At 48.2% G+C, this 18,934-nt stretch overlaps 1 protein-coding gene across 2 annotated transcripts in view; it reads left to right on the forward strand.

Moving 5' to 3' along the window:
* The first annotated feature begins 3,520 nt into the window (after positions 1-3,520).
* Positions 3,521-18,934, forward strand: part of INTS3 (integrator complex subunit 3) — a 39,437-nt gene continuing 24,023 nt past the window's right edge. For both annotated transcript variants that reach the window (XR_013381534.1, XM_077900733.1), the window contains exons 1-3: positions 3,521-4,120; positions 11,779-11,862; positions 13,355-13,438. Coding sequence is in view for 1 of the 2 variants with exons in the window: in XM_077900733.1 (XP_077756859.1) it covers positions 3,977-4,120; positions 11,779-11,862; positions 13,355-13,438 (312 nt within the window). In the remaining variant the exon portion in view is untranslated. The remainder of the gene's footprint in view (positions 4,121-11,778; positions 11,863-13,354; positions 13,439-18,934) is intronic.

Below are 18,934 nucleotides of genomic sequence, written 5' to 3' on the forward strand. Positions count from 1 at the left end.
TGGAGGCTAGGAAGTGTAAGATCAGGGTACTGGCAATGTAGGTTTCATTCTGAGGCCTCTTCTTTTGGCAGTCATCACCATCCTGGTGCCTAAGATCACAAGACCCCTTTATTTGTACTTGTTGTGGAGGAAGGGGTGGTCCTTTTATAGGGGTGCTAATCCCATCAGAAGGGCCCTACCCTCAGGACCTCAGTTAAATATAATTACCTTCCTGAGGTCTGGTTTCCAAACACCAGCACATTGGGGCTTCAACATATTAATTTGCAGGGACATAATTCAGTCCTACATTTCCTAAACCATATGACCTCTACAAATTATTATTTTTTTAGATTTTGTTTATTTATTCATGAGAGACAGAGAGCAGAGACAGGAGAAGCAAGCTCCATGCAAGGAACCCCATGTGGGACTCAATCCCAGAGCTCCAGGATCACACCCCGAGCTGAAGGCAAAGGCTCAACCGCTGAACCACCCCAGATGTCCTGATCTCTATAAATTCTTCAACTTTTCTATGCCTTAGTTTCATTATCTGTGAAGTGGGGAAGATAATACTAAAATCAAGGGTGTAAATGAAATAAAACATGTAGTATTGCAATGATGCCAGGTATGTAGCAAGCTCTGGATAAATGTAAGCTGTCATTTTATTCATAAGAAGCGGAAAAAAAGTTGAAAAAGTGCCACCTGGCTGGCTCAGCCCAAGGGGCCATGGGACTCTTTTTTTTTTTAAGATTTTATTTATTTATTCATGAGACACAGAGAGAGGCCGAGACACAGGCAGAGGGAGAAGCAGGCTCCCCGCGGGAAGCCCAATGTGGGACTCGATCCCGGGACTCCAGGATCACACTGAGCGGAAGGCAGACGCTCAACCGCTGAGCCACCCAGGTGTCCCCAATACTAGAGCTTATTTTCTGACTAAAGTATTGGAGAAAGGAAGGTATGCTTTCCAATATATATGTATACTAATATATACATACATGGTGTATATATATTATATATACTAATATATACAGTAAATACACATAAATACTAATATATATATATATGGGGTTTTCAAAGATTTTATTTATTTACTTATTTAAAATATTTATTTATTTATTTATGATAGACATAGAGAGAGAGGCAGAGACACAGGAGGAGGGAGAAGCAGGCTCCATGCCAGGAGCCCGACGTGGGACTTGATCCCGGGGGTCCAGGATCACGCCCTGGGCCAAAGGCAGGTGCCAAACCGCTGAGCCACCCAGGGATCCCCGATTTTATTTATTTATTTGAGAGAGAGAGAGCACATGCACACAAGTGGGGAGAGGGGCAGCGGAAGAGAGAGAAACAGACTCCCTGATGAGCAGGCAGCTGGATGTGGGGCTACATCCCAGGACCCTGAAATCATGACCTGGGTTGAAGACAGAGGCTTCAGCGACTGAGCCATCCCAGTGCCCAAAAGTTTATATATTTACCTAGGTAATCTCTACACCCAATGTGAACTGGAACTAAACCCCAAGATCAAGAGTCATGTTCTCTTCCGACTGAGTCAGCCAAGTGCCCCTTGAGTAAAGTTTTTTTTTTTTTTAAGATTTTATTCATTTATTCATGAGACACACACACACAGAGACAGAGAGAGAGAGAGAGAGAGAGAGAGGCAGAGAGAGAAGCAGGCTCCATGCAGGGAGCCCGATGTGGGACTCCATCCTGGGACCGCAAAATCACAGAATCAGTCAACTGCTGAGCCACCCAGGCGTCCCACTGAGTAAAGTATTTTTAAATTAGTACTACATTTAAATGGTGCTCAATTAAAAAAAAAAAAAACAACCCCGAAGTGATGAGGGGGAAGGCAAGATGAGGACAAAGCACAGGCTGACACTCTGCAAACCACACCCCACACCCCACTGGGATACACGTGACATTCCTCAGGCACTCCTAGCAGTCCTAAAACTAAGAAAGGGAAAAACAAATGATTAACTGGCAAAGATCACAGTCATCAGGACAAGAGTCTTCCCTCAGTTTAGAAATGTCTCACCGACAAACAAGGAAAAAGCATTCTTATCCATAGCCTAACTGCCAGAGATCCATAGATTCAATTTCCTGGAGCTCCAACATCACGCTCCCCTTCACAGTGATTTGGAAACGAAGGAGTGGTGTCGAAACAAAGGTAGAGGGAAATGCAGGTAAAATTAAATTTCCTTATAAAATTTATGCCGCCCACTGACAAGGACTTGTGATGGGGACAGTAGAACCTTCCTCCAAGAAACTCTCCCTGACTTGATGCTTTACTAAAGGGAAAACTACCTTAGCTGCACAAAGGGAAGGCCTCCTATCCGGAAAGTCTGCTTTACCATATCAAAGTTCCTTGGACACCTCCCTTTTTCCTTACCTCCCTCATCTCCCAGCCACGCCTCAGAATCCCCTGCCCACGGTCCACCCGGGCTTTTTTTTTTTTTTTTTTTTTTTTTAACCGCCTTTTTGCACCAAAGCCGTCTGTCTCCAGAGTTCCTCCTCGGCCGCGGGCCCGCCAAGCTCTCCGACATCCCGAGCTCCCACCGCGTCTCCCCGCCACCCAGGGCCAGGCGCTGTGAGTGCTGGCAGAGTCGACACCCTTCCCTGCCTTCCCGCTCGGGGAAGCCCCCACACGCAAAGGGAGCACGCCGCCCTGCGCTAACCCGGACTCTTCTCGGTGGGCCTTCCGTCTGCGTCCAGGTGCCCGCGCAGGCAGAGCTGCACACCCGGCCCACAGCACCCACAGGCCTGCAGTCCGAGTTCGGGGGGTGGGGGGGGCGCCAGCCAGTCCGCGGCACTGCACACGCAGGAGTGGGTTCATACACAGAACGAGGTCGGGCACGAGTCACCCCAAAGATCAACCACATCGTCTCAGGGCACGTGTGCAAAGTATGAAGTCATAACAAGTGTGCAAAAAGAGCGCCCTGCAGCCACCATCTGCACAACTTCGCTGACACAGTGACCCTCCGGAAGGCAGCCCCGAGCGCCCCGCACACAGCAGGCCAGGCGCCCGGGTCTCGCGTCCCGGATCTAAGCCGTCGTCAGGGCTCCCGAGGAACCGGCAGCGCCGCGGCTCAGACCCGGTCAGCACGAGGGCGGAGCCGGTCCGCGTACCGGTTCCCGCAGCAGCCGACGGCGCCACATCCTCAACCCCGGCCAAGAACCGCCGGCTCGCGGTCCGCGTACCCACCCCGCCCCACGCTCCTGGAAGGAGAGCAGAGGCCGGCCACGCGCATGCGCGCCAGGCCACGCCTGTCAGCGCGCGCAGGCGCAGCCTCCCCTTCCTGATCGCCTCGCGCTCCACCCCTCTCCAGGAAGCCTTCCAGTCCCGCCCCCCGAGAGCAACGGCGAATGCGATTGGGCACTCTGGTTGTCCATTAGGCTGGCCTCACTGCCATTGGCCGCCGGGGGAAAAGCCTGCCGCTGGTCTTCGGCCTGCTCCTGCGAGCCTCCGCGCCACCGCGGAAGCCGCCATTGGCGGAGGCTGGGCTCGCGGCCGCTCACTTCCGGTTTCCGCGCGCCCTCCCCGCCGCCGCCGCCGCCGCCGCCGCCTCCACCGCCGCCGCCCTCAGCCTCCCCGCCCCCCGCCCTTCCACCATGGCCGCCCGTGTGTGGTGTGGGGAGAAGCTGGTCCTCCGTGTCGCCCTGTAGCGCGCACTGCCTCACCCTCACCCCGGGGGGCCGGATCCAAAGGGACCTCGGGGCCCCAGCCAGGAAGGGGCTCCCACCCCTACCTCAGGGGCAGGACTCCCGAGGCAGACACTTAGGGGCTCCTGTGCCTGTCGGGGTGCGAGACCGAGAGGGCTCCGTCCGTCCCGCGGGGCGGAAGGCTGCCCTGCGCGCCTCCGAGAGGCAGACCCTCAGCCAGCGCCCCGGGCGGCAGCGCCCCTGCAGGCACAGGACCCAGAGGGGGTCCTCGGCGCGGGGACCCCTGCCCGGCCCCGCTCGGAGCGCCGGCCCCCGGGCCTCCTCCCGTCTGGTGGCCGCAGCCATGGAGTTACAGAAGGGAAAGGGGGCAGCAGCAGCAGCTGCTTCGGGAGCAGCGGGAGGTGGAGGAGGAGCGGGAGCAGGAGCCCCAGGAGGGGGGAGGCTGCTACTTTCCACCAGTTTGGATGCCAAGGATGAGTTAGAGGAGGTAGGTGTGGGGGTGGGGAAGGGATCCAAGCCACGGGCCGAGGAGGGCCCCGGAATGGACACGGGCAGGGGGGGTCGGGGACGCGGCCTGCGGGGGTTTTCCGAGGCGACGCGAGCGCCGCTGCAGACTTCCTGCTCCTGGAGGAAGGAGCGCGGGCCAACTTCCTGGACAGGTTGTCATGGCAACAGCAGCCCCGGGACCGAGACGGGTGGGGGGCGTTCGAGGCTCTGCCGGCCGTATTGTTGACATTGGTTTCCGCGCGGAGGCCCCAGCTCGCCTGCGCACCGGCCCTGCCTCGGCCGGGGTGCCGGGGTGGGGTGTCCACCGCACTGACCTGGGGACGGGACCCGAGAAGCAGGGGTGCGCACGAAGTCCCAGCCCGCGCAGCGGTGCGGTGACTGGGGGCACCGCCCTTGGGAAGCAGACGGCGCGCGGCTCCAGGGAGGTCACGCTGCGCACTGGGACCCCCCCGCCCCCCCCCGCCATGCCGCCTTGGCCCCCTCCCTTGGCCCTGACGGGCCAGAGCACTGTGGGGAGACCCAGGGCTGAGCCCTGACTGCGGAGCCCTAACGCAGTCGACTCCGTGGTTATCCGGGCGCCTCCCTGGCCCGTCTCCCTGCTTCTGACGCGGTCACTGCTGCTACCACTACCTGCTAGTACAGGGTGGGCAGGCACACAGGAGGAATTCATGGTTTAGGTTTGAAAAAATGATGGAACAGATGCAGAAATGAACTTTGAACAAGGTGGCTGGATATGGCTTTTTGGATCATCCACCGACAGATGTATGCTCACGCTGCTTTTCTGTCCTGCTTCTCCCCCATAATTCTGTGTGCATTTAGAGAAATCAGAATTTTTCTACTGCTATTTCTGTCAGCTGAGGTAGATAGAATTAGGAACATCAACAATGCTACTAAAAATAATGTATTCCCAAAACAAATAAAAATGACTGGGATTGTCTGGCACTTTGAATTACCCACTTTTTAAGGAATGGCCAGAGTCGTTGTCAGAGTGTTTATTAAGCCCAGTCTGGTACCGCAGCCCTAGAATTGTAGAAAGAACATGGTTGATCCCAGTTTGGGTGGAGGGGAAAAGACCCCAAGCTTGGATGAAAAATCTGTTCCCCACCCTGATTGGCAGGGTTCATCTTGCCTCTGCAGAGTGGTACAGCATCCTGCTCTGAACAGGGACACTTGCCAGTGAGCTCAGTGGTAGGACAGGAGAGAACCATAAAGGAGGAAACATTTATTTATTTATTTATTTATTTAGCTTTTTTGGACTGAGCATGAACTTTCAACTGTTTCCGGGGGGGGGGGATGCTCTCTCTCTCTCTCTCTCTCTCTCTCTCTCTCTCTCTTTTCCTCCTGTCCTTCCTGTTGTAGATATTTCCAGCATGTCTTGGCTTCCCTGTTTCCTTCTTTGGCCTTTACCCTTTGCATTTGAATTTTCCAGCCTCGCCATTGCTTTTAACCCATATGTGTAGTTCCCGCTGGACCAGAGTGTCTCTAAGGGTCCGACTTACTGGCTTCTTTCTCTGGGTCTCCCCACAGAGCTCTGCATACAGACGTTATCAAAACCTGCTGTTGACTGGTCTCTATTCTGCTGTGGTGGTTTGCATCCCAGGCCTACCTGTTGCGCAGGAACACAGAGGGAGCTTCCTAATCGTGTATGCTTCCTATGCGCAGAGTCTCAGGAAAGTAGGATGAGGGAGACCCACATCTGCTTTACAGAGCTTATCATCTGAAGATTGAGTGAGCATGCCCACAAGGAAGGGGAAAAAAACAAACACCCACTCCTGCACCTGGTCAAAGTAGTGAAGAGGCTGGGGTCATTGTAGCTGGACATGATGAGGAGAGGCCCCTGGGCATCCTGGACCATGAAACACTGCTGACGAGTATGCCCACCAGGCCTGTGACTCTTACCCAAGGGAGTGTTTGTTGGATCCTTGCTTCTCTTTGGCTCTGTTCCTCTCTGAAGGGGAGATTCTTGCCCGACCCTTTCCAGTTTGGGAAATGAGATAAATATAGTGCCAGAGATTGGAGCTGGTTGGAACATTCAGCTCTTAGTCTCTGGGCCCACAGCTGTCTTTCATTCCTCATTAGGAAGGACCTGGTCCACTTTGAAGTCAGGCTTAAAGCAGGACCAGTGGCTCGGATGAGTTAGAACTTCCTCCCAAGCTGTGGACAGGTCTAAGGTTGCACTGGGTCAAGGTGTATCCATGCCTTGTCTGAAGAATCTCCAGGGAACAGGCTTTGAGCTATCTCTCATTTTTTCCCCTGAAATCCTCATTTCCCTGATGTGGGATTCTTGGCTGTAGAGTACTTGGAACCTAGCGTATTCCTATTTAGTAGCTCCTCACCAATGTAGGCTTTTGAGGACTCTGTAGATTGGAGCACATCTTCTTTTCCTGAAGAGAGTGGTATTTCCTCTTTCAGGGCCACTGACTTCCCGTAAGAGAGCAATATGTGTAGTATGTTCACCTGTCTGAGGGAGCAGAAACTGGGAGGTTAGGGGGATCTCTCTGACTTTAGTCCCCAGTCCAACTGGCCACTTGGAAGGCCTTCCCCTTCTCTGCCTCTGCTCCGTCTATTGCTTCTGTCAGGGAAGAACATGGTCAGGTAGTCTTGGTACTAGAAAAATGATTTCAGGAGCTCCTAGCAATGGTAAATATTTACTCAGCTCTCTGAGGTCCTGTCATGGAGGGCTTACTCTGAAGCAATTGTTGGCAACTGCATGTATGATTACGTGTTTACTGAGGGCCTCTGGGGACTGGGGGAGTAGTAGGGGTACTGCTACTTGGTTGTAGGGTTTGACATCCTGCAACCCTCTTTGACAGGTTGTAGTCCTGTGGCTCTGAATCCTTTGTTTTTTGTTTTTGTTTTTGTTTTTTTTAATCCTTTGTAATTAGGTCTCCCATCTCTGTTTGGAAAAGTTATTTCTGTAGTTTGGGAAGAGCAGAACCTTTTACATTTCAGTTGCCTGGAAAGGACTGGTCCTCACTTTTCTCTCCTCATGGCTTTTATCCGTCCCTCCAGATTCTAGACTCTCCCACTTTGTATGTCCTTAACTGGGCCACTCTATTCCAAGAGGCCGCTTTTGTCTTGACTGGGCAGTGACCCGAAGAAGTGACTCAAGCTTCTGAGTGGAGCTTCGAATATCAAGGAGGGGCCTAGAGAAATGTGGTTCTGTCCAAGGTCTCTGTGTGTTACATCATAGCCAGAAACTCAGCCATTCCTTAGGGTCGTGTACCCAGCTTTGCATGCAGATCGTGGTGCAAAGCCCAGAAGTCATGCCTTCTCCCACCTCTGGCACCCTTCCTTTCCTCTTCTCTCCTAGAAGACGAAGTGTACAGAGGGTAATTAGGACAGGAAGCTTTCACATACATTATCTTGTGTAATCCTCAGACTAACCTCATAATGTTCGTTTTTTTTTTTTTTTTTAAACAAGCAACGTTTTAAAACTTAAGTAATTAATTTTGAGAGAGCATGAGCAGGGGAGGGGGTAGAGGGAGTGGAAGAGAGAATCTCAAGCAGACTTCCTGCGAGTACAGAGCTGACCTGGGGCGATCCTGAGATCGTGAGATCATGACCTGAATTGAAATCGAGTCTGATGCCCAATCAACTGAGCCACCCAGGTGCCTGTTTCTGTTTTTCAGATGAGAAAAATCAGAGTTTAGAGAGTCCAAGGAACTCACCCCAGATTAGCTTAAAGTGGCAGGCAGTGGGGTGCTTCTCTGCCGTGCTTGTCAGTGTGCTCGTTAGCTAGCTGCTGTTTGACTTCTCTTGCATCTCTATTGATTCAGCAGAGACTTCCTCCTCCGAGTAGGAAGTAATCTCTAGAATTTTAGGATGCAGATGTAGTAACTGGAGGAACTGGTTCTCCAGTCACTGATAACTACCTTGGGTTAGACAGGGATGCGATTTAAAAAGGGAGAATCCATTCTAATGTTTTTCCTTCCCTCTTCTCCTGTGGGAGCCAGAGCCGGAGCTGGAACTCACAGCTCAGCTTTCATGTGATCGATGCGCCTCACAAGTACACAGGTGCTTTGTGTGAAGGCTCAGTGTGCTCATCTGACCTAATTTGGAGGCTAGTCAGACCTGATGGGCAGTGAGATTGTGATACCTTCAAATTGGAATGGCTTTGGGCTTGATATAGGTCAGAGGTTTGTGGTTGTGGGAACTCCTTGCCATAACACTCAGTTCTCTGCACCATCCTGTGCTTCGGGTCAGGAATGGATGCTGGCAGCCTTAGGGTGCTATGAAGGGAGAGACGTATGACCATCCTTCATTCCTACACCACTTTTCCATTGCCTTTATTCATGGGTTCCTCTCAATGCTTCAGTGGATTCACTTCTCAGCAAAATGTTTGTGACGACCTGTAGGATTGGAGGGAAGTAAGTTGCCTGCCTCTGTTCAGTTTGCCAGCATCACCATCACTGGGAATTGGGTATTGGTTTTCCTTAAGAGTTTTGGAGTTAGTCCTAAATATAAAGTTTTAAATGATGCCAAGAAGTAATTTAGGTGGTGATAATGGAGAGGCTTGCTGATTTAATGAGAGATACGTCTGTCAGTATCTTCTCAATATTTAGTGTTTAGCTTCTTTGGAACAGGGACCAGTGACTAAGATCTCCTTAGAATAATGAGCACCTGCCATGTTAGACTTGGCCTTTGAAACTTAGAGTGGCTTTGGGTGGGCTTTAATGCAGCCGTCCCCACCTTTGTGTGACCAGAGGCTTGAGCAATTTGGCCTTTTGTTCATTAGTCCTTTTCTCACATTCATTTTTTTTAGTTTATTTTTAACTTTTTGGGGGGACATTTCAAACATAAAAAAGTAGGGAGAATAGTATGATTCCGCTGGAGCCACCACTGTGCTTTGGTACTTACCAGTCCACAGCAATCTTGTTTTATCTCCCCCTAGTCTCTGGATTATTTTGAAACAAATCCAGTGATATTTATCCAAGATAAATAATTTCCTTTGCAGATACTTCATCTGTACGTCTGTGAGGGAAGAATTTTTTTTAACATAACAATGATGTCATGCCTAAAAATATTAATAGTAATTCCTTAATGTAATAAAATATTGCTCAAATTCATTGTCTCATAAGTTCTTTTTATAGCTGGTTGTTCAAATCAGTGTTCAGACAAGGACTGCAACGTTGCATTTGATATGCTTCTTTAATTTTTTTTCTTAAGATTTATCCATTTTAGAAAGAGAGAGAACAAGGGGAGGGGCAGAGAGTATCTTAAGCAGACCTTGTACAGAGTGCATAGCCCAACACAGGGTTCGATCCCAGGACCTGAGATCATGACCTGAGCTGAAACTAAGAGTCAGATGCTCAACCGACTGTGCCACCAAGGCGTCCCAATTTGTTTCTTTAAATTTTTTGTAAAGATTTTATTAGAGAGAGAGTACTGGGTTAGGGGCAAAGGAAGAAGGAGAAGCAGACTCCCTGCTGAGCAAGGAGCCCAATGTGAGACTTGATCCCAGGACCCTAGGATCATGACCTGAGCCGAAGGCAGACTCTTAACCCACTAAGCCACCCAAGGCACTCCAGTGTTTCTTAATTTTTTAAAAGCTTTTTATTTTAAAATGATTTCATAAATAAAATCTTTAAAAAAAAAATGATTTCAAGCTTAGAAAAATAATACCTAGAACTCATATATTCTTCACCCAGATTCAACAGCTACTGACATTATTTCTCTGTATACATATTGTTTTAAACTTTTGAGAATAAGTTGCAGCCATGAGGCCACTTAGGATTTAAATACTTATTGTGTATTTCCTAAGAACAAAGATCTTCAGTTACATAACCACTGTTCTGTTGTCAAGATCAGAACATTTAACATCAATATGCTACTGTTACGGAACATACTCAGTTTTTTTTTTTTTTTTTTAATTCATGAGAGAGAGAGAGAGAGAGGCAGAGACACAGGCAGAGGGAGAAGCAGGCTCCATGCAGGGACCCTGATGTGGAACTCAATCCCAAGACAACTCTGGGATTATGCCCTGAGCCAAAGGCAAGACACTCAACCACTGAGCCACCCAGGTGTCCCGAACATACTCAGATTTAACGGTTGTCCCGATAATGTTGATATGGTGTCTAGGATCACAAGTTGAGTTTAGGTGCATTCTATAATCTAAAGCAGATTCTTAGTCTCTATTTTTGATGACTTTAAACACTTTAGACAGGTCGGTTATTTTGTAGAATATCTCTGAAATTGGGTTGTCTGAAATTTCTTCCATGACTGGGTTGAGATGATTCAATTTTGGCCAGAAAAGAACAAGTACTGTTCTAGTGTCATCAGTGCATGGTGTTGAGGCATATGTGTCACGAGTCCGTTTGTGTCCTTATCAGTGATAACTAATTTTGATCACTTGCTTAAGGTGGTATCTTCCAGCATTTCCTGCAGTTATTCTTTCCTCTGTGTAATTAAGTATTTTGACCCACGTAAATATTCTCTTGTGCAGCTTCACCTCTGACTTAGTGCCCATTGATGACACTCGCCTGAATCCCTTCTTTATTTTTTAAGATTTTATTTATTTATTCATGAGAGAAAGGTAGAGACATAGGCAGAGGGAGAAACAGGTTCCTCACAGGGAGCCTGATGTGGGACTTGACCCCCAAATTGGGATCACATCCTGAGCCAAAGGCAGACGCTCAACCACTGAGACACTCCTGAATCCCTTCTTGTTCCTGTTGTTTCTAATGCATTATTAGTTGACATTCCAGTGTGAGGGAGAGCTTTCCTTCTCTATGTATTCATTATGGGTGTATCTATTAGTATGGATTCTTATTTTATTCAATGGGTTATAATCCTTTCTTTTTTTTTCCCCCAGTAAACTCTATACCCAACATGGGGCTTGAATTCATGACCTCAGATCAAGAGTCATGTGCTCCACTGACTGAGCCCCCCCTCAGTGGGCTATAATCTTAAGCCTATTTTAATACATGGGTCTCCCCCTTCCTGCTTTTTTTTCTTGCAATTTGTACGTTAAAGACCTAGGTACTGGGCAGCCCAGGTGGCTCAGCAGTTTAGTGCCGCCTTCAGCCCAGGACCTGATCCTGGAGACCCGGGATCGAATCCCACTTCGGGCTCCCTGCATGGAGCCTGCTTCTCCCTCTACCTGTGTCTCTGCCTCTCTCTCTCTTTCTCTCTCTCTCTCTTTCTCTCTCTCTCTCTTTTTTTTTTTAAGATTTCATTTATTTATTCATGAGATACACACACACAGAGAGACAGAGACACAGGCAGAGGGAGAAGCAGGCTCCACGCAGGGAGCCTGAGGTGGGACTCCATCCCAGGTCTCCAGGATCAGGCCCTGGGCTGTAGGCGGCACTAAACCACTGAGCCACCCAGGCTGCCCCAAATAAATAAAATCTTTTATTTTTTTATTTTTTTTATTTATTTTTTTTTATTTTTATTTTTTTTTTCAAATAAATAAAATCTTAAAAAAATAAAAATAAAAAAAATAAAGACCTAGGTAATCTGTCATGTTTTCCACCCTCTGGACTTAGCTGATTATATCCCCGTGTAACCTCACTTGTAAACTGGTAGATCTAGAGTATGGTGAGGTTTACATTTCTTGAAAACTTTTTTTGAGGTCAGAAATACTTTGTAGATGGTGGTGTGACACACTCTGAACTTTTTCTCACCCCTTCACAGAGATTAGAAAGATGCATGAGCATTGTGACATCGATGACTACTGGTGTCTCAGAGAGGGAGGCCAATGATGCCCTCAATGCTCACGTGAGTATTATGCTCTCCTCCGTCCACTTCTGCTTTGGAAGCTTTGAGATGTGATCCAAAAGAAAGAAAGACTTAAGTGGTTGGGAATCGAGTGTGAAGTAACTGTCTAGGCTCCTGGAACTGGGCTTCCCAGCTCCCCTCTCTCTCTCAATGTGGGAATCTGTCTCTTGGTGCTTAGGTGACTTTAAATAACAACTTTTAAAAATAACTCTGTTCTTTAGTGACTTTTTTTCTTTGCAAGTTATTCTCGCATATTTGATCCTTTACACTCTCCCCCCCCCCTTTTTTTTTAGAGGAAGGGAGGGGCAGAGGGAGAGAGATTAAGCAGGCTCCACACCTAGCACAGAGCCCAACTTAGGGCTCCACCTCATGACCCCGAGATCAGGACCAAAACAAGAGTCAGAGTCAAAACCAAGAGTCAGATCCTTAACCGACTGAGCCAGCCAGGTGCCCCATGATCCTTAATATTTCTTAATCTGTAAGATTGAAAGGACTTTAAATAGTACCTGTAAGGATCTTAGAGTAATTCCTGGCACATAGTGAACGTTAAGTAAATATTTCCTTTTTATTAGTAGTATATTATTTTTATTGTGTCTTCACCTTACGAATACCACAGGCTCAATGATTTGTCCAAGGTCTTGACTTGATAAGTATGCTTATCACCCCGTGAATTGCTCTGCAGCTTCTTCCTCCCTCCTAAAGGCTGTTAAGGTCTGGTAAAGGTGGTAGAGTAGGATTTTTTTTTTTAAGTTTTCTCTAAAGATTTACTTATTTTAAGACTTTGTTCATTTGAGAGAGGGAGAGCACACGCATGTGCACAAAACAGTGGGGGCAGGTGGCAGAGGGTGAAGCAGACTGTTCCCTGAGTAGGATGGAGCTCGATGCGAGACTCCATCCCAGGACCATGAGGTCATGACCTGAGCCAAATGCAAACTCTCAACTATCTCAGCCACCTAGACACCCCTATTACTTATTTTGAGAGCACAGGCACATATGAGAGAGGGAGGGGCAGAAGGAGAGAATCTTTCATGCAGAGTCCCTGCTGAGTGTGGAGCCTGATGTGGCTCCATCTCAGGACCCATGAAATCGTGACCTGAGCCAAAACCAAGAGTGGGAACCTCAACTGACTGAGCCACCCAGGTGCCCTTAAAGATTTTAAGTAACCACTGTATCCAACATGGAGATCAAGAGTTTCTCACTCCATTGACTGAGCTAGCCGGGTGCCCCTTTTCTTTCCACTTTAAACACTTTCTTATCTTCTCCTGGCCTGTATCAACCCTTGGAGAAAACAGTAGGCTCTGTCCTTTCCCTCCACCTCTTTCCTGAAACAGATAAATTCATCACTTTTAGGAGAAGGAAGTCATCGGATAGAAGATTTAATGATTCTCCTATGCAGATTATTCAGGAGGTCCCAAGTTTTCTGGGAGAAACTGTTCAGGAACTTTCCTCCTGTGAGTGACAACTAGTTTTTTTTCCCTTCCTCATATCCTAGGTATGCAAAGGCCCCCCACAGCATGAGGAAATCTGCCTGGGCCTCTTCACCCTCGTCCTCACTGAACCTGCCCAAGCTCAAAAGGTAAGACTCCCTACTCTGGACCACAGACTCCCCTCATATAGTCTGAGGATATGGTGGAACCTAATGGTTAGCTGGCATAGTGCTGGCCCTGTTAGCCAGAGCTGGGCCACCTAGTTGTCTGGATATGTTTACAACTGCCTGACTTTTTTTTTTTAAGATTTTATTTATTAATTCATGAGAGACACAGAGAGACACACAGACACAGGCAGAGGGAGAAGCAGGCTCCTCACAGGGAGCCCGATGTGGGACTTGATCCCAGGACTCTGGGATCATGCCCTGAGCCAAAGACAGACACTCAGCCACTGAGCCACCCAGGTGTGCCTACAACCCCCTTTTTATTCTCAATGAATTGGTCATTCTCTGACTCCGATCCTTTCTCTATCTAGATCCTGAAGCTAAAGGGCAAGAAAAGTATTTGAAGAGTTGTACATTGTAGGTTGACGAGTCAGGGCTATGAGCGTTGGGATTCAATCCAGAGAAGACAGAATGAGTACAACCAAGTCCACTGAGAGTTCTTACTCTCAGAGGAGTGTGACTTGCAGTTTTCAGGTTCTGTCATTGGTAGCTTAACATCAAAGCATATAGGATTTAACAGCTTAATACTGGTAATTGATTTAGCAGTAGTGTAGTGACCAGGAGAACCTTGGATACCACTGGAGCCAGACTTCCTCAGGAATACTATGTGAAAACTAGTCTGGGGTCTTCACAGCCAGAAAAGTATCTTTTTTTTTTTCTTTTACAATTGTATTTTATTTTTTCATGAGAGACAGAGAGGCAGAAACATAGGCAGAGGGAGAAGCAGGCTCACTGTGAGGAGGCTGATGGACTCAATCCCAGGACCCTGAGATCACAACCTGAGCCGAAGGGAGACGCTCAACCGAGCCACCCAGGTGCCCCTAGAAGAGTGTCCTTAATGTGGAATGGTTTAAATGGGATCCTTGCCTGGGGTGAGGGATTGGGAAAGATGATCTTTTTGGATTCTACTCTTTCCATAATAAAGCAGCAAAATTCTCTTTTGCGTCTCCAGATTTCGCTTTTCTAGCAGTTGGGTGTCCCTGGATACTTGGGGTGATGATTTAGAAGTATGTGTCTGGTATCTGGCATTAACTATATGACACTACAGAGGGCAGCTTCGAGGGGTTAATTCCGTGTTCTCATTGGCCCTTCCTTGAACAAGTATGGAAGGAAACACACATGCTTGGTGGCCTGCTATGTTGGGCTCCATCTAGACAAGATTTCATTTAATCCTCTCAAAAGCCATATGAGTTTGGTGGTGTTGTCCCCTCTTTCCAAACTGCTCCTAGTTTACCTATAAATTAACTGGAGATCAGAGACCTTGTCATTTGTTCAAGGAGAAACAAAGAAAATCATTCCCAGGGACAAGGACAGGATGCCCCTGGCTCCCTGGCATAGCTGCTTGAATTAACCTCAGGGGAAGGATCTATGGGTGTGGCAGCTTGCTGTGTTTATACTCCTCTGATGCCAACTGGAGTAGCGTCCAAGATGAGGATAGGTGGTAGAACAGCAGGTAGTCACAGGTCCTTGGTGTCTCAGGCCATTTTGGGCTGGAATCTCACTGAGTTAACTTGACATTTCATTTTCATACTGGATTTATCACCGAGATCTTTGAAGACAAATGAATGTCTCCAATTTGGTGCTGTTAAACAGTAATATGACCTGCTATAGCTACTCTATTGAGAAGAAATTGTTATAAAGAAGATGTGGTATCTATATTCAATGGAATATTACTCAGCCATCAGAAAGGACAAATACCCACCATTTGCTTTGATGTGGATGGAACTGGAGGATATTATGCTGAGTGAAATAAGTCAGTCAGAGAAAGACAATCCTCATATAACTTTATTCTTCTGTGGAATATAGGAAATAATGAAAGGAACCATAAGGGAAAGGAGGGAAACTGAGTGGGGAAAATTAGAGAGGAAGTCGAACCATGAGAGACTCCTAACTTTGGGAAACACACAAAGGGTTGCAGAAGGAGGGTTGGGGCAATGAGGCAACTGGGTGACGGGCATGGAGGGGGGAACGTGATGGGGTGAGCACTGGGTGTTATACTATATGTTGGCAAATTGAATTTAAATAAAATATTTTTTAAAAGAAAATAAAAAAGAAAAATTGTTGGCAAAGATGGGGGTGGAGAGGTTGAGATTAAGATTTCATTTTCTTGGGATCCCTGGGTGGCGCAGCGGTTTGGCGCCTGCCTTTGGCCCAGGGCGCGATCCTGGAGACCCGGGATCAAATCCCACGTCGGGCTCCCAGTGCATGGAGTCTGCTTCTCCCTCTGCCTGTGTCTCTGCCTCTCTCTCTCTCTCTGTGTGACTATCATAAATAAATAAAAAAAATTAAAAAAAAAAAAAAAGATTTCATTTTCCTGGGCAGCCCTGGTGGCTCAGCGGTTTAGCGCCGCCTTCAGCCCAGGGCGTGATCCTGGAGACCTGGGAATGAGTCCCATCGGGCTCCCTGCATGGAGCCTGCTTCTCCCTCTGCCTGTGCCCTCGTGAATAAATAAATAAAATCTTAAAAAAAATTTCGTTTTCGGGATCCCTGGGTGGCGCAGCGGTTTGGCGCCTGCCTTTGGCACAGGGCGCAATCCTGGAGATCCGGGATCGAATCCCACGTCAGGCTCCCGGTGCATGGAGCCTGCTTCTCCCTCTGCCTGTGTCTCTGCCTCTCTCTCTCTCACTGTGTGCCTATCATGAATAAATAAAAATTAAAAAAAAAAAAATTTCGTTTTCTCTTGTGTGGGTTTTCATAAATATAGTTAAAATCTCGTGTAGTCACCTCAGTGCAAATTTGTCTAATCTGCTGGTTTTGTTTGTTTTGGGTGGGATCTGAATCAGCAAGGTCCGTCAGTAAACCTTGTGAAGGGGACGAGATGTGGGTGGTATTTCTAGCTTTTTGCCTCACCTGGCAGTGAAAGGCCATAGCCGCTCTGCATTGTGAATGCCTGTGAGGTTCTGAATTCAGCCATCCAGACATGGCAAGGACTAGAGCACTTTGTCTTTGTGCCCTGGGATAGCCCCATGCGGGCGGCCCAGGCTCTTCTTTTTCCTTGGGCCTCATAGCTGTACCAGGATTGTATTCACACGCTGTTTCCAAGTCAGTCCCCTCCCTGGAGCATATGGGGCTAAGAGGCCCCTGTCAGGGCTCTTTTTAAAAAAAAAACAAACAAAAAAAAAAAAACATTTATTTATTCATGAGAGAGAGAGAGAGGCAGAGGGAGAAGCAGGCTCCATACAGGGAGCCTGACGTAGGACTTAATCTCGGGTCTCCAGGATCACCCCCTGGGCTGAAGGTGGCGCTAAACCGCTGAGCCACCCGGGCTACCCTAGGGCTCTTAAGATAAAGCAGTGTAGTTGGGTTCGGAAGACAGCTGAAGAATTGGCAGGTGGTAAGTCACTGAAAGACCTTGAGCCAGGTCAGAGTGTGGAAAGAATTGGTGGCATATCTCTGAGGTGCTTTGATCCTTTCCCTAAAAGGGTGATTATCTTGTGAAATCCTTCTGTCCTACAAAAGTTTCGGGTAGGAGTTGCTGATGAGGACTGATTCTGATGTGTTGTTTTCGGCTTCAGCTTAAAACAAGGGGCCGATGTTTTCTAAGGGTTTGTTTGCAATTGACTCTGTCTCTGGACCAGAAACCTCAGGATGGAGTAGAGATTTGGTTCCTAGAGATTCTCAGGCTGAGAGGTAGGAGCAGGAGTGGTGGAGAGAGTGGTAGTGGAAACAGTCTTGAGTACATTGCAAACCTGCTCTGGGAAAGCAGGAGCTAAGGAGTGGGAGGGTGCTGGTGGGCGGGCTCAGACATCCGGGCCCGTTCTCTGCACTAGTTGGTGCAGCAAGGGCCGGTTGGACAGGTGCAGAAGAGCACTCAGTTACCGATAAAGCAGGCTGGGTTTTGGTGGAGACTGGAATGTGCATGGGGTGGGTTTTGTTCTAGTTGTATACCTTCTTTACTTTCTTTTTTTTTTTTTTTTTTAAGATTTTATTTATTTATTCACGACAGACAGAGAGAGAAGCAGAGACACAGGCAGAGGGAGAAGCAGGCCCCATGCAGGGAGCCCAATGTGGGACTCAATCCGGGGTCTCCAGGATCACACCCCGGGCTGAAGGCGACGCCAAACTGCTGGGCCACTGGGGCTGCCCACCTTTACTTTCATCTGGCCTTTTGGCAGCTCTTCCGTTTATAGTCTGAGTTTATTTCTTTTCTATTTGATGTCTGAGCTGAATAGCTGGGAGCAGGCCTGATTGGGAGATGGAGGGGCTGTAGCAGTCAGTAGACAGAGCGGATAGGAAAAGTATAGCATCAGTGAAAAGGTTCCTTCTCCTGGAGAAGTCAAGGCACCAGGCCTGGAGGCTGCATAGGCTCAGGCTGGAGCACTGCCACTGCCAGCACCCTTGGGGCAGAGGCACTACCTCCTCACTATCCAGACCTTTCCTTTCTTTGGAAACTCTCTGCTTCTCTTTCAATGGCACAGAAGTTGGTGAGGCAACTGGCGGCATCAGGATGGGGCATCCTAGTGCTCAGCTGCACGTGTGAGCAGCAGTGTGGTTGACCAGGTCCCACATGGCACGTAGAATTAGGCAGACAGTATCTGCTTTCTTCATCTGTCCCTGGTGTCTCCAGAGACACTTGTCCTCCTTCCCTGTCCTGTGTCTATTCTACATTTCTGCTTTTGATTGAACAGACAGGGCTCCTCTCTGGTGAGTCTGGTCTCTGTCTTTGTCCTGACAGAATTTCCTTCTGCCTCTGTCTCTCTCTTCTCTGCCCATCCTCTAAGTTGTATCTGCAGGGGAGGCTCCATTTACTGACTGGTATGTTGGCAGTAGTTCACTGGTTCCGTGTAGACGTTCTTTATTCCCTCGTTTGGGCTTTTTGATCTCAGACAGAGCCAGAGGATAATCAAATCCTCCTTGGGGTATGAAGAGTTTGTGGCACAGGAGAGATGTGTAAGTGTTGGTGTTTTTATCAGATCAGTCATTTGACTTAGGGCAGTAGAGGCAAGAGGAAGTGACAGTAGTTTACCTCTCGGGAGTCCCTCCTTACACTGAGGCCAGAGAGTAGGAGCACTTCTCTTCTGAACGACACTGATGAAGGCACTCAGGAATATGGTCTCAAAGCCACCCTCAGTCCCCACCTCCCTCCCCAGCATGCTCTTCTCCTCACAGCAATTTCTAGCCCTGGTAAAGAGGTGTTAAGAGCATGGAATCTAGATAGAGAGACTGCCTGAACTTTGATTCTGGTTCTTCCGTCCCTTCAGTGACCTGGGGCGAGTTACTTTACTCTCTTCTACTTGTTTCTTCATCTGTAGGGGTAAAGAAAATAGTACCTATTTCAGAGGGTTGTTGTGGGATTCAAATGCAACCATATATATGATTGTTGATGCCACTGACTTTCTGAGGTGGTGGGGTGCAGCCCACCTCATTTTTACCCTTTGTGCTGAGACCCTCCCCGAATGGAGCTCAGCAGGCCAGTAAGGC

Source organism: Canis aureus, chromosome 6 (assembly GCF_053574225.1).
Source record: "Canis aureus isolate CA01 chromosome 6, VMU_Caureus_v.1.0, whole genome shotgun sequence".
NCBI classification, from domain to species: Eukaryota; Metazoa; Chordata; class Mammalia; order Carnivora; family Canidae; genus Canis; species Canis aureus.